Source organism: Egretta garzetta, unplaced genomic scaffold (genome assembly GCF_000687185.1).
Source record: "Egretta garzetta isolate BGI_Z169 unplaced genomic scaffold, ASM68718v1 scaffold27, whole genome shotgun sequence".
NCBI lineage: Eukaryota > Metazoa > Chordata > Aves > Pelecaniformes > Ardeidae > Egretta > Egretta garzetta.
In genome coordinates, this window is record NW_009260400.1 from 1,889,237 (window position 1) to 1,903,111 (window position 13,875).

Consider the following 13,875-nt stretch of genomic DNA (forward strand, 5'->3'; position numbering starts at 1 on the left):
GGGCAGGTCCTCAAAATCCACACCAGATGCCCTGTTCTGAACCCAGCCCCACATGTTCACCTTCCAACCGAAGGCACCAACCTCTTGGGACCTCCAGTCTTACCTTGTTCTCCTCAGGGGTGAAAAGGATGCGGAAAGTTGAAGGCATGCCAGGTGCTACCTTACGGCACAAGGCATTGGGGCTGATCAACTTGAAATAAGGTGAGCTCTCCAAGACGACCTTCACCAGCCGAGGAACCTGCAAGGAAAGACGTGAAACTATGAATTTGCCACTTGTGGAAACATAAGAAGAGGCTTGGCCATGCCCTGGGGACATCCTTCCTTAGCCACCTTTCCAAAGCACTTTTAGCTCTGGAGGTACATGCACGTAATACGCAAGGGTGGAGTTGAATCCATTCTGCCTGGGCAAAATAGCTCTAGGCAAGAGGTAGGGCAATGCCCTACTGTGAAGGAATCGCCAAGCAGGTAAGATACCAGCAGTATGAAGATATAATACCTGAAACAAGTCATACTCATATTCAACAAGTCTAAAGAACCTGCTTGCTTCTGCCTGCACACATGGATGCAGTCATGCCTCTAGAGAGAGAATCGTAGCATTGTTTAGGTTGGAAAAGCCCTTTAAAATCACCAAGCCCAACCATTACCCTAACCCTGCCAGCCCACCACTAAACCCTGGCCCTAAGCACCTCCTCTGCCTGGCTTTTAAATCCCCCCAGGGATGGGGACTCGACCCCTTTCCTGGGCAGCCCCTTCCAGTGCTTGACAAAAAAAGTCAATTTTGAATGTATTATCTGAAGGCAAAACAGTATGTGTTACACTGGGGGAAGGAAGAAAGTCGCTTCTAACACTCTGTTCCAGTGGGGTGGTCAAGCTGCTGTGCTAGAGAGTCACAAGGGCAGACCATCAAGAGGAGGAGACCACAGACATTGTAGCCTTACTGGGAATAAAAGCAAACCTGAAGGGCAAAAGGAGGAACACAGGAAGACAAAAGAGACAACCCCAGACATGAGGAGGAGATGGCTAAGAGAATTTAAAGGGGGCTGTAAAGAAGCAAGGGAGAAGCCCGACACTCCACAAGGGGAGACTGATGCAGAAGATGAGCAATCAACTTGCCAAAGTGATAGAAAGCCAGACGACCCCCCAGGCTGCGCCTATCAATTATGGGCTTCAAAGGCATTTTTTTGCCTTGAGATACACGACCGGCACTGACTCACAGTGTGATTTCATTATTAAAAGCCAACCTCAGCTCTCCGGAGGCTCTTGCTGCCTGGTGATTGCAGCCGGGCAGATGCCAGCACAGGTGAGGCAGATTTCTGGGTATTCCTCCCCACACCCGGGAGTCCCCGCAGGCACCTCACTGCAAGGTTCTGCCCTCTGGGGTACCCCAGAGACAGCAAACAGGCATTTTCTAGCACACAGATAGCAAGCCTGAACACCGAACCTCATCTCTGAAAGTGAAAACCAGGTGATTTTGACTGACAGGCAGCTTTACTGATAAACAAGGAACCCAGACAAGGCTTGGGAAAAACGGAGATTCATTCTGCACCATGGAGTCATTTAGGTTGGACAAGACCTTTAAGATCATCAAGTCCACCCACCCGAGCCTGATAGCCCATGGCCAAGGCAGTCCTGAACTCTCCAAATGTCCTCTGCTCCCAGCAATGCCCCGGGGCAACAAGTTCCAGGAGCCAATTTCACACTGCAGAGAAACACACTGGTCACCAAGTCCCTTGGGAGATGAGCACACATGGCTGAGACCTTCAGCAAAAGCCACCCAGAACATCTCTGAGGGTGGTAAGGAGCAGCCTGAAGACAGAAAAGCCCTTTTACGACACACAGGTAAGAGCAGTAAGTATACAGCGAAGCACTTCTGTATTTGAATAATTACGGAGCCTCTGTTTGGAATATACTTTGCTGTCAGCTGGACTTTCATGGAGCGGATGACCTCAAGCTACTGTGCAGTTAAGTGAGTACTATTCAGAAGCAGCTGGGAAACTGGTGAGAAAGCTTTGAGACAGCGCGCTACGTTGCTTTTCTCCAGGACATTACCAAAAGCCAACAAATTTAGAATATAACCACCTCTCAGGATTATCATCTCTATCTTTGCCTATTTAAATATGCCAAGGATTTTCCTGCCAAGGATTTCCGTTAGAGTTGATCTTACTTTTACACCAGTGCTGTCCAATGGTTGATGTCTTACTAGCTTCAAAACTAATTCATTCTGGGGAAAAAAAAAAATAAATTAACAGTTCCCACATTGCCTCCCCCTTGCAGGCACACAGATCCCAAGGTGCAGCTGCACAAGTTTATTATTTTTTACTGGGAATGGCAGAAATGTTGATGCAGATGTTCTTTTCCACTTGAGGAGGCATGAATAGAGCAAATTAACTGTTTGCCTGTTGGCTGGTACTTGGCAAAGACAAACATTTTGAAGTGCCACATGGATAATGGGGCAGCTGAAGCCACAAGGCTTACTGGGAACAAAGCAGAGCAGTAGGAAGAGAGAAACTGAGGCACATTTTAATCAGGAAAGAGGATTCTTATAGCAAAGACTGTCCAAAAAATCAGTGTGGACCACATGAATGGTACCCCTTGGTCATGGGCATCCATGTCGCATCTTTCCAACATTCCCAAGCTAAATCCAGACCAGGAATGGCACAGTACTCTCCAGGAATAACTGAGGGACCACACCTGCACCCTGCCTTACCAAAGCGTCATCCATTTTCAACCATCCCTGTCACACCCTGTTATCTCAGCATAGACTTTGACTTCTCTCACTGTTCCTCCACCTGCAATATGCCCCAATACCTTTTTTTTGGTTCACTTGTTTGTTTTCCCCGACAGGTAGATTTGGAGAGGGGGTTAATTCACCTGCTCTCGTGTACACGTCCATCTTCCCCATCCTGCCCTCCTCACATATACATCTTGCTCTTCATTACAGAGCTGTACCTGTAATTACACCTTTCCTTTTCTGACCTTTCTCTGCTTCCAGTACACTTACTGCTACGTGCCAAGAAGAAACCCTTGTGTGTTCAATGTTCTCTCCCAGAGCACTTTAACTCAGCTCCTTTCCTCCCTCCTGTCTTTTCCCACCAGCTTGCTCTTGGCGTATGCCTCATTCGAGCAAACGTTTCCCCTGCTGAAATTCAAAAGGTCTCAATTTTCCTCTTTACAGGGGTACAAAATTGCTGACATTTTTCAACTTTTCCCTTCTCAGCTTCCTTGGGAAATCTCAAAACGATCACAATTTTTTAAAGTAAAGGCGGAGACCTTCAGGAGATAGTTACTCTGGATGTGGTTCTCCAAAGGGAAAGCAGAGAGCCACGTTGTCTTAGAAAAATCCGAGCTGAACCAAATTTAGCTTAGCAGGACCCTAAAGTAACACCTAAAGGCCTCCCACTGCTTCTGCTACATCAGTCTGTCTCTGCTGCTGTTTCAAAACACCTTTCCTGGAGTGCTAATGCCACTAATTATCATTTATTCCAGCATAAAGTGGAGAAGACTCAAGCGCTGTGCTTTGTGCAGTGAGCTGCACGGAGGCAGTTCAACAGGCTGCCAGAGGCAGAGATGCCCTGCCAGAAACCAAGGTTAACCCAGGAGCCACCAGGACATGGTGCACACTCGAGATAAAGCATGAGAGCAGATAAGAACTGTACAGCCCTCAACATTCCCATCAATCCAGGGCAAGGATGCTGACTAGAAAAGCTCCTTTGGGTTAGATACCACCAACGCATGGCCAAAATCAGCAGGATAATCCCCAACACGGGAGTACTTCCACCATCTTGCAAAATAAAGGTGGTGAGACATTTTATTCTGGATGTGCACTATAACATGAACTACACCACTCTCCGCATCCAGCACAGCGTTAAACCTCTGCATCCCAGCACTTACCTTGTCATTGTTCCTCAGAACCAGTGGCACTTCGTAGACCTCGCAGGGGACGTAGTTCTGAAACACCACCTCTGATGGGAAAGGCTGAAACAAGCTCTGCTCCAGGTCAATTGCTGAGAACTGGAGATGCAAGAGAGAGCAATGAGAGGTTCAACTGCTAAAAGATTTGTGAATGAGAATCCCACACTGACTTCCAGTGAAGTACAGTCTCTTGGTGAGCACATCTGCCCAGCTCACACTAGGGAAACGTAGCTCACCCACCTGTGGTCCAAGCTGACCAAAAGCCTCTGGACCACATGGAGCAGACTGAAGCAAGAAGCAATTTTGGTAGTTGTTTCTCCATATTTCTTTCTCCAAAATGCAGGGCAGCGCTTACCTTCAAGCAGAGCCCTGTGCTAATGTGGTCACCCAGCTCCAGAGCACTTAGCAAAAGAGCTGTGAGCACTCACAGAGCAAGCAAATTTACATGAGACTCCATGGGAAACAATTTGGGGATGATCTTTATTTAATCTGAGATGGAGAGACAGTCTCTCACATCCCCAAATACCTTTTTTGATATAGAGCCTAGAAACCAGTAAGAAGAGAACAGTACCTAAAGAGGTAAGGCCAAAAAGAAAGTAACACAGTATAGAATCATAGAATCGTTTAGGTTGGAAAAGCCCTTTAAAATCACCAAGCCCAACCACTACCCTAACCCTGCCATCCCACCACTAAACCCTGGCCCTAAGCACCTCCTCTGCCCGGCTTTTAAATCCCCCCAGGGATGGGGACTCGACCCCTTCCCTGGGCAGCCCCTTCCAGTGCTTGACAGCCCTTGTGGGGAAGGAATTTTTCCCAATGTCCAACCTAAACCTGCCCTGGCACAACTTGAGGCCGTTCCCCCTCCCCAGCAAGCATTTCTCAGCATTACTGGGCAACTTGAGTAAGACTGGACTTGGTATCTCCTTTTTCCATCAGCTTTAAATGGATGCTTTATCGTATTCTACTATTGCTGTTTTATTTAATACCACTGCAGAAGCATGCCTGAAAACATATGCAAACAGCAAGTGCTTACAGAGCAGAGGCATCACTTTGAGATAATTCCTCCCTGCCTTGTCTCCCCAATTCCAGCTGCGCTGTTCCTACTCAGAAGACACAGGCAGGTCTCCTGCTCCTCCACCCAAGTCACGGTCACACTGAAGCTAGTAGCTGCAGCACACTGCCAGTTATTTGTGCGCTTGTCTGTGCAACCTCCTGTGCTCTCTAGGGCAGTCCTTAACCAATTTGTTACAGGTCTCTTGCTGGCAGTTTTCTGCTCAACAGCCTACCTCGGTAATCTACACATTTGGACTCTGTGTTATACCGAGCAGTCCTGTAAGAAAAGCAGCTTTAAACATACATCTAAGTAAACATCGATCCAGATAAAGCTCATCCACTCCCTCCTGCCCAGGGTGATTCCCCTCTATATCTGGCAGCCTGCAAAATCTAACACCCTACAAGGATCCCACATGTTGTTCCAATCCAAAGCATTAATGCAACTGGTTTTGTTAAATCTTGAGTAATAACCATAGGCCCTCAGCCTTCAAAGGCCGATGTTGCCACTGTTGAGGGAGTCCTACGACCCCAAGCATTTGACAGTGACTACACCAAAGCAAGAGGTGGCTATTTCAGCCGGAGGATGGAAAATGGCAAGCTCGTGCCCTTGTGTCCTGCCCCAGCCTTCCCCCTGTACCACGCTTCAGCGACGGTAGCTAAACTCCAGCAAAACTCACCAACAGAGGTTATTGATATCGGCTTGGCACAGATCAAGACTTCAACATCTTGCCGGGGAAAAATGTTTTACCTTTCCCCCAGCAGAAGGACCTCCACCACCACCAGCAGTTTGAAAGGACAAGGACCTAGTCACCGAGGTATTTAGATAAGCTGGAGGCGAGCCAGTCACGAGCACACACCCCTCTCCAAATACCACATCAAACAGCAACAAAAAGGGCAGGAAAAGGCTACCTTTTGATGGGAGGTTTCACTCATGTCTAGAAGCTGGATAATCCGGGGCTGCCTCATCTCCGGAATGCTGGCCAGCCTCTGCTCGGTGGTAAGAGACATCTCCTTCAGGAAGGCAGAGGGAGTCAGCTGAAAAGCAAAACACCATAAGAGCTACAGAAATGCCTTTGTTCACAAAGGCTTTTCTTGAACAAGTACCACTGATGAATAATTTGTGATCACAGCCACTAGGACAGTCCTGGAAGTCCCGTAAATTACCTGCTGAAATATTTAACATCAATAAATTAATGATATAGAGCGGAATACACGTGCTCTAACCAAGCGGCTCTGTCCTATGAGCTTCTCCTCCATGATTTGATGTGACATGTTTGGGGATTTTTGCTCTTCGGGCATTTGTTTCCTCTTTAGTTTTGCTGGATTGAGCCAGTGACCTTTGAAGAGAGAGGGGAGGAGTTATTAGAAAGCCCCTAACTCCATCCCTGCACAATGTTCACAGCCAACATGCATGTGGAGATGTCACTGCTGGGTGAGTCGGAGGAAAGCAGAAAAGCAGCATTGTGCCAAGACTGAGGTGGAGAGGAATGGGTCCAAGTTTTCATTCTCTCTTTTTAATTAGCACTCGTTTTATTAGCACTCGTTTTCTCTCTGTCTGGCCTCAAGACCCCTCTGCAGAAGTATCCAGTTATCTCCTTGACTGAGCCGGAGCACTCGTCACCTGCAGTCAAATGAGCCCCAGTCAAAGGGGACATTTGAGGACGGGAAGGAAGAATTGCCCTGATTCCACTGCTGTTTGCAGGGCTGGATCTGTGCTCCACATAGGATATGAGATACAACAAATTAACTATTTTGGAATCTATTCTATTCTATCTGGGACCAGCCACGTCTCTCAAGCCTTCAGGCAGAGTTGGAGCAGTCCACCACACGCCCAGCTGCCTAGAGGTATGGTCAGGGCAGCACGGGCAAGCATGCCAATGGGACAGAAGATGTCCCTGCCCACACGGCAAAAAGGATAGAAAAAGCAGCACACGTTTGTGCTTCAGCTATTCCAGTGCAATGCCCAGTACATTCGTTTAACTCTGCTCCAGTGGCACTTTCAGGCAAGATCCTGGACTTTCCCTGAAGCAGCACAGAGTCCATCCACCACTGCACCATGACAGCCACCTCCAACAGAAGCACAGCAGTAAGGAGATGGGGAGGTGGTGTCAACAGGAGGGGTTTCCAGCCTTTACACAGCTCCTACCTGGCCCACAGCAGGTACTTACGGTTGCACACTCCTCTGCCTCCCTGACTACGACCTTCGGATTACGAGGTGCTACCGCTTTGCTCTGGAATCCATCAGCTGTTTTGGAGGACCCCAGGGACGGGCGGATCTTGCCAGTGGCCATGTCTCCACTCACCTGGAAGGAGAAAAAATGGGACTTCGAAAATCCAGAATCCCATTTGTGGCAGACCCAAAGAATACACACCTGTGCCTCCAGGCTGTGGCACCCTTCAGAAGCGGAAAACATAAGGCCTCCCCACCCTGTTTCACTATTAGACCATATTTAAGTGGCAGAGTTAAGATGCATAGAAGCAAAACCCCAGAACAAACATTCCCTGAGCCAAAACAGCCTTTTGCTGTGGGTGCAGTCCCACGAGCCACAAGCACACACCAGGGCCTGCTGGTGTTTCTCACCTTCCCCCCCTTCCATTACTTTCAGAACCCCATTTACTGGAATTAACACCCAAATCTCTATTAATATCCAAACTGCCCTTTATTACTCAAAGTTTTTTGGTGGGAACAGAAGGAAGGAAATGTCACTTAGCCCCTTCATTCTGCAAGAGCAGCTGACCTGATGTGACCTTGTGCCTGACCCTACCAAGTGCTCAGAGCATCACAGACCACTCCAAACCCAGGGATCGCTGCTGCCCCAAGCACTAACAAAATCAGACCACTTTCCTACTTTGCAAACCAAATGTCCACCCTTTGTGCAAGGAGCCCGGTGATGTTTCTAACTAATGGAGCATCAGAGTTCAATACTCTGATTAAGAACTATAGTTTCCCAAGGCTAATTTGGTTGTTTTAAGTTACAAAAATTATCCAGCAAATATGACTCCTTCCAGGCATGAAATTACCACAGTGCCCAAGAGCATTTCTCCATGGAGAATGAGGGCCCTAATTTTCGCTTATTAACACCCAAACTCAAGGCTCCCTACAGGCATTAAGAGGCTGTAACAGCAGAAATGAAAGCATGAAACCATTAAAGGAACATGAGCAATTAGATCAAATGTAAATGCAACGTATGTGAAAGCAGGGCCACTTAAGACTTTATCCTAATGGCAGTTCTTCTCCAGCATCCTTATCCTAAGAGTAGCATGGGTTAACAGGTCCACAGGCCATTCTTCTTCCAGCCACCAGCCTGCTGACCACCTCTCTTCCTCCGTGTCACACAAAGCGGGCGTGCAAGAAAGGGCAAGAAGAGAAGACAACCCCAGGAAGTGGGTCTCAAGCACCGACAAAAATCAAAGATTAACACGTACAGCATTTGCCAAGCACTACTTTGGACTAGAAATAATTCCCCCTCCCTTTTTGGCTAACCAGACCAAGGAACAGATTGATTTCCCCACTTGTTATTTTCTGGGACTTGGAAGACCAGGGCTCTCAAAGTCAGCTCTACCCTAAATTTTTTTCATCCTGACATTAAGCAAAATCACAGATCACATTCCTTCCTTCGTCCTTCTGTTCCACATCGCCGTTTTTTGTGTGGTCTTGCAAGACACCATCTATACAAAGATGAGCATTCCCCTCCCCTCAAGTGTTACCCATATCCTGCAAGCAAGGCAATAGCTTGATCCCTTTACTCCCCCAACAGCTCCAGTATTGTACACGTTCGTAGCACTGGGTCCTTTACAGCGTTTGGAAACAACAAGAGCACTGACGGACACGAGAACATGCTGCAGCAAGAGCTAAGGTTTAATGCTGAAAAATAACTATTTCTCAAGAGAAGTCTAATGGGGATGATACAACATTAATCTGGATTTCAATGTTTTATTATTGGGTCTTGAAAATAACTGGATTATTCATTCCAATTTTCTACCTGTAATTTCACTTCACTTGCAATTAATCCTGTTCATCATCCCCGCAATGCTTATTTCCAGAGCGTTTCCAACCTCCACACCCCCACCCCAGCCTCAGGTATTTTCTGGGACTTGGAAGACCAGGGCTCTCAAAGTCAGCTCTACCCTAAATTTTTTTCATCCTGACATTAAGCAAAATCACAGATCACATTCCTTCCTTCGTCCTTCTGTTCCACATCGCCGTTTTTTGTGTGGTCTTGCAAGACACCATCTATACAAAGATGAGCATTCCCCTCCCCTCAAGTGTTACCCATATCCTGCAAGCAAGGCAATAGCTTGATCCCTTTACTCCCCCAACAGCTCCAGTATTGTACACGTTCGTAGCACTGGGTCCTTTACAGCGTTTGGAAACAAGAGCACTGACGGACACGAGAACATGCTGCAGCAAGAGCTAAGGTTTAATGCTGAAAAATAACTATTTCTCAAGAGAAGTCTAATGGGGATGATACAACATTAATCTGGATTTCAATGTTTTATTATTGGGTCTTGAAAATAACTGGATTATTCATTCCAATTTTCTACCTGTAATTTCACTTCACTTGCAATTAATCCTGTTCATCATCCCCGCAATGCTTATTTCCAGAGCGTTTCCAACCTCCACACCCCCACCCCAGCCTCAGGGCTTCCCCCACCCTCCAGTAAGGCGCTTTCACAGCCCCACAGCTCCAATTCCCCAGGGCCTGCAGGGATGAGCCTCCCACGTCAGGAAGAAAGGAGCAGAACTACAAAATCGGCCATGTCTCCCTGTAGAGGCAGGACAAAACAGTGACCGCAGCACCCTTCCAAGCACACCGCCGCGTCTGGTGGAGGGAGATGCCACCTCCCCCAGCTCAGACAGCCAGAAATCCACCCCAGAAACATAAGAAAGGATTGCAATTCCTCCACTGCTCCAGGCTCAGGGCACAGACAGCTCTAGCTTTAGGTTCAGAGCACAAATGCCCTCAGCCTGGGCAGAGGAACCAGCTGTACCAGGACACAACAGCTAAGACAACCCAGACAAGCAATAAAGAAATATGCCCAGGGCTGGGGTAGAAATTCCTGACTCGACTCAGGAAACCAAGCTGGATCAGAGCAAGGTGCTAGGCTGAAGATCACCAAGAACATCCAAGCTTCAGCCTCCACCACAGGCCTCCCCCTTTAATCCGGTACTTACAGCTAAGCTACAAGTCTCTACCATCACTGCAAGTTGCACAGCCATTTTAGAACCCATTAAAAACCCTTCTACCTCCCCAGACTCGCTCTTAGACCAGGTATATTGTTAAATCCTGCTAATTATCACATAGCTACTGCATCCCTGCTGTTGGCCCTCCTGCCAACCAAACTGCCTCTTCCCTGTCCTGTGGCCAGACACTACCTTAGGACAGGCAATTCATGCTTCTCTGGGAAGATTCACTTTGTGTAGTGCCCAGTCTTGCTTCCCGAATTACCATGGGTTATTTGGTGGCTGTGGCCAGCCTGGAAGGACAGGATGCGGCCAGGGAACCGTTGGTGTGACCGCCAGTACAGCAATAACTGTCACTGGGGTGGTGGCTTCCGAGAGCCCAGGGGAACCTGGAATTCAACTGATGGGTCTTGGAAATGGGGCTGCCCAGCATTTCCTCTCCTCAACTGTTAGAGCCTTGCCAGGCAGAGGAGGAGGATTTTACCAGGACCTGAAGGGAGGATAGAGTTCGGAGCCTGATGTTAGCTAAAGTCTGCTCGTTTCTCAGCTGCCGAGCTCCTCCTGCTCTCACACAGGGAGATCCTGCACCGCGCAGGCTCAGGGTGCTGTGCAGTGAAGCTTCTCAAAACAGCAGCATCCCATCCCGTAAGCAGCACGATAGGAACAGTCCACTAACCCAGTAAAAAGTGGGGGTTTACCACCTTAACCAGTTCCACACTGAGGGAGGAGATGCCTGTTCAAGCGCTTGGGTCTTTGGGATTTCTTCAGCTCTAGGCTGGAGCGGAGACTACGCTTTCTGCCTTGAACTTTCTCAGTATCACAACTGGTCCGCTTGGTCTCTGCTCTGGTGGTTTACAACGCCATCAAAACGCCTCATTAAAGTGACGGCCTTACAAATCACCGCAGCCCATCCATTTCTGAAACATCTCACTCCGCACTAAATGACTGCAGCAGTGCCAGAAAGTATGCCTTAGAGTAGCATTTGTTCATGTTCCACACGCTTCAGATAAATTAATTTCGACACTGCAGACAGGCTAATCATCTCTTTGTTTAAGGAGAAAAGAAAAAAGTTTCCATGCTGACTTACTAAGCAAGAATTTAATTTCTATTCTGCTTGCCCAGGGAGGACCCCAATCACATCAATGCAAGAGAAACAGGCAAATCACCGTGTTACTGCAGCTCCGACAATGCCTTTGGGGGTGTCCTCTTCTGCTACACCTGTGAATACCCATCTGATAAGCTTGTTCCAATTAACCATGCACACATCTACACCACACGCCTGCCATCGACACCCAACTTACAAGAGCATCTCAGATGCCAGGGAGCTTCACGCATTTTTCAGCTCAGCATATGCTATAAACAAAAGCTTCTCATGAGATGCTCAGCCACAGGCAAACCAAACCATCACATCTGCTTGGCAGGGAACAGCAAACCCACGGTTTGAAAACCCATATTCATTATTTGGGGGCTTACAACCCAGTCAGGGAGGAGCCGAGCCCCGAGAACCAACTGGCTCTCCAGCCAGCTAGCCTGTGGAAATGACAATGCCTTTGGGGGTGTCCTCTTCTGCTACACCTGTGAATACCCATCTGATAAGCTTGTTCCAATTAACCATGCACACATCTACACCACACGCCTGCCATCGACACCCAACTTACAAGAGCATCTCAGATGCCAGGGAGCTTCACGCATTTTTCAGCTCAGCATATGCTAATAAACAAAAGCTTCTCATGAGATGCTCAGCCACAGGCAAACCAAACCATCACATCTGCTTGGCAGGGAACAGCAAACCCACGGTTTGAAAACCCATATTCATTATTTGGGGGCTTACAACCCAGTCAGGGAGGAGCCGAGCCCTGAGAACCAACTGGCTCTCCAGCCAGCTAGCCTGTGGAAATCCGCTCCAAAACATCTCCCCCATGGTCTCTAGCCACAAACCTGAGCGGGAACTGGAGCTCAGGCAAAGAAACCTTGCACGCAACACCCTTACGCACTTGAGGCACCAGGACAGAAGAGCCGTAAGGAAAGGGAACTGGATGGTGAGTTATGCTTCCCACCTCAGAACTTGGAGGCTGATGTCAAGGTGAGACCCATCAACTCTCTCATGCTTGGTCTCAGATGCACTCACATGGCTGCCACCCCGTGCAACCTCCCAACACTTCCAGCACCTCGCAAGCAACGCTAGAGCATCACCTGCCCAGAGCAGAAGAAAATCCTGCCTGCTGGAGGCAAACAGCGCACCCAGAGCCAGGTTTCATGCTCATGGGACTTGCCAGAGAAGCCTCAGGGGCTTAGCAAAGGAACCTGCTGGCCACAAAGTACCTTCACATTGTTAGAAGTGACACGAAACCCGTACGAGGCTTGCAAGCACCTCAGCACCCCAATGCCAAACCTGATGCTGGTACCTCAACCTGCTCTCATCAACCTCAACAACCCAGCCAAAGCTATTCCTTAGTCCTGCTTGTCAGCCCAGACAAGGTCACTTCCACATCTCCTAGTGTTGCTGCATGGAGAAATCAAGTGAGAAAAAGCCTGATCTGCAGGCTGGCACCTAGGATGCTTGAGAGTGAAGGAAAAGTCTTGGCTGGGGGCCTCTTGTTTCCCAGATTACGAAGTCTTTTAGCTAACGACTATTTAACATGCAATGCATAAGCAGTCTCCAGAAGAAAGAAATATCAGAGAACAGGATCATCTTCAAAGTGAAAGAAAAAAGGACTTGTTTCATGATGTGGGCTCACAGCTACTGCAGACACCTTGCTTCAGGCCAGGCAGAAAAGAAGGGTCTGCACAGGATCACTCTGCTCCTAGGTGAGTATTTTTGGCCATGAGATACAGTGGGGGTAAAGATTTTCTCCTTAGGGAAGCAATATTAACCTCTGAACTTAACCATGCACACATCTACACCACACGCCTGCCATCGACACCCAACTTACAAGAGCATCTCAGATGCCAGGGAGCTTCACGCATTTTTCAGCTCAGCATATGCTATAAACAAAAGCTTCTCATGAGATGCTCAGCCACAGGCAAACCAAACCATCACATCTGCTTGGCAGGGAACAGCAAACCCACGGTTTGAAAACCCATATTCATTATTTGGGGGCTTACAACCCAGTCAGGGAGGAGCCGAGCCCCGAGAACCAACTGGCTCTCCAGCCAGCTAGCCTGTGGAAATCCGCTCCAAAACATCTCCCCCATGGTCTCTAGCCACAAACCTGAGCGGGAACTGGAGCTCAGGCAAAGAAACCTTGCACGCAACACCCTTACGCACTTGAGGCACCAGGACAGAAGAGCCGTAAGGAAAGGGAACTGGATGGTGAGTGATGCTTCCCACCTCAGAACTTGGAGGCTGATGTCAAGGTGAGACCCATCAACTCTCTCATGCTTGGTCTCAGATGCACTCACATGGCTGCCACCCTGTGCAACCTCCCAACACTTCCAGCACCTCGCAAGCAACGCTAGAGCATCACCTGCCCAGAGCAGAAGAAAATCCTGCCTGCTGGAGGCAAACAGCGCACCCAGAGCCAGGTTTCATGCTCATGGGACTTGCCAGAGAAGCCTCAGGGGCTTAGCAAAGGAACCTGCTGGCCACAAAGTACCTTCACATTGTTAGAAGTGACACGAAACCCGTACGAGGCTTGCAAGCACCTCAGCACCCCAATGCCAAACCTGATGCTGGTACCTCAACCTGCTCTCATCAACCTCAACAACCCAGCTTCCATGCTTGA

At 48.5% G+C, this 13,875-nt stretch overlaps 1 protein-coding gene across 2 annotated transcripts in view; it reads right to left on the reverse strand.

The window, feature by feature from the left end:
• LOC118452748 (hydrocephalus-inducing protein homolog) overlaps positions 1-13,875 on the reverse strand; it is a 137,217-nt gene that overhangs the window by 107,127 nt on the left and 16,215 nt on the right. For both annotated transcript variants that reach the window (XM_035898720.1, XM_035898721.1), the window contains exons 3-6: positions 7,134-7,268; positions 5,875-6,000; positions 3,892-4,011; positions 104-238 (exon numbers count right to left, since the gene is read on the reverse strand). In XM_035898720.1, the coding sequence (XP_035754613.1) occupies positions 104-238; positions 3,892-4,011; positions 5,875-6,000; positions 7,134-7,268 (516 nt within the window). The remainder of the gene's footprint in view (positions 1-103; positions 239-3,891; positions 4,012-5,874; positions 6,001-7,133; positions 7,269-13,875) is intronic.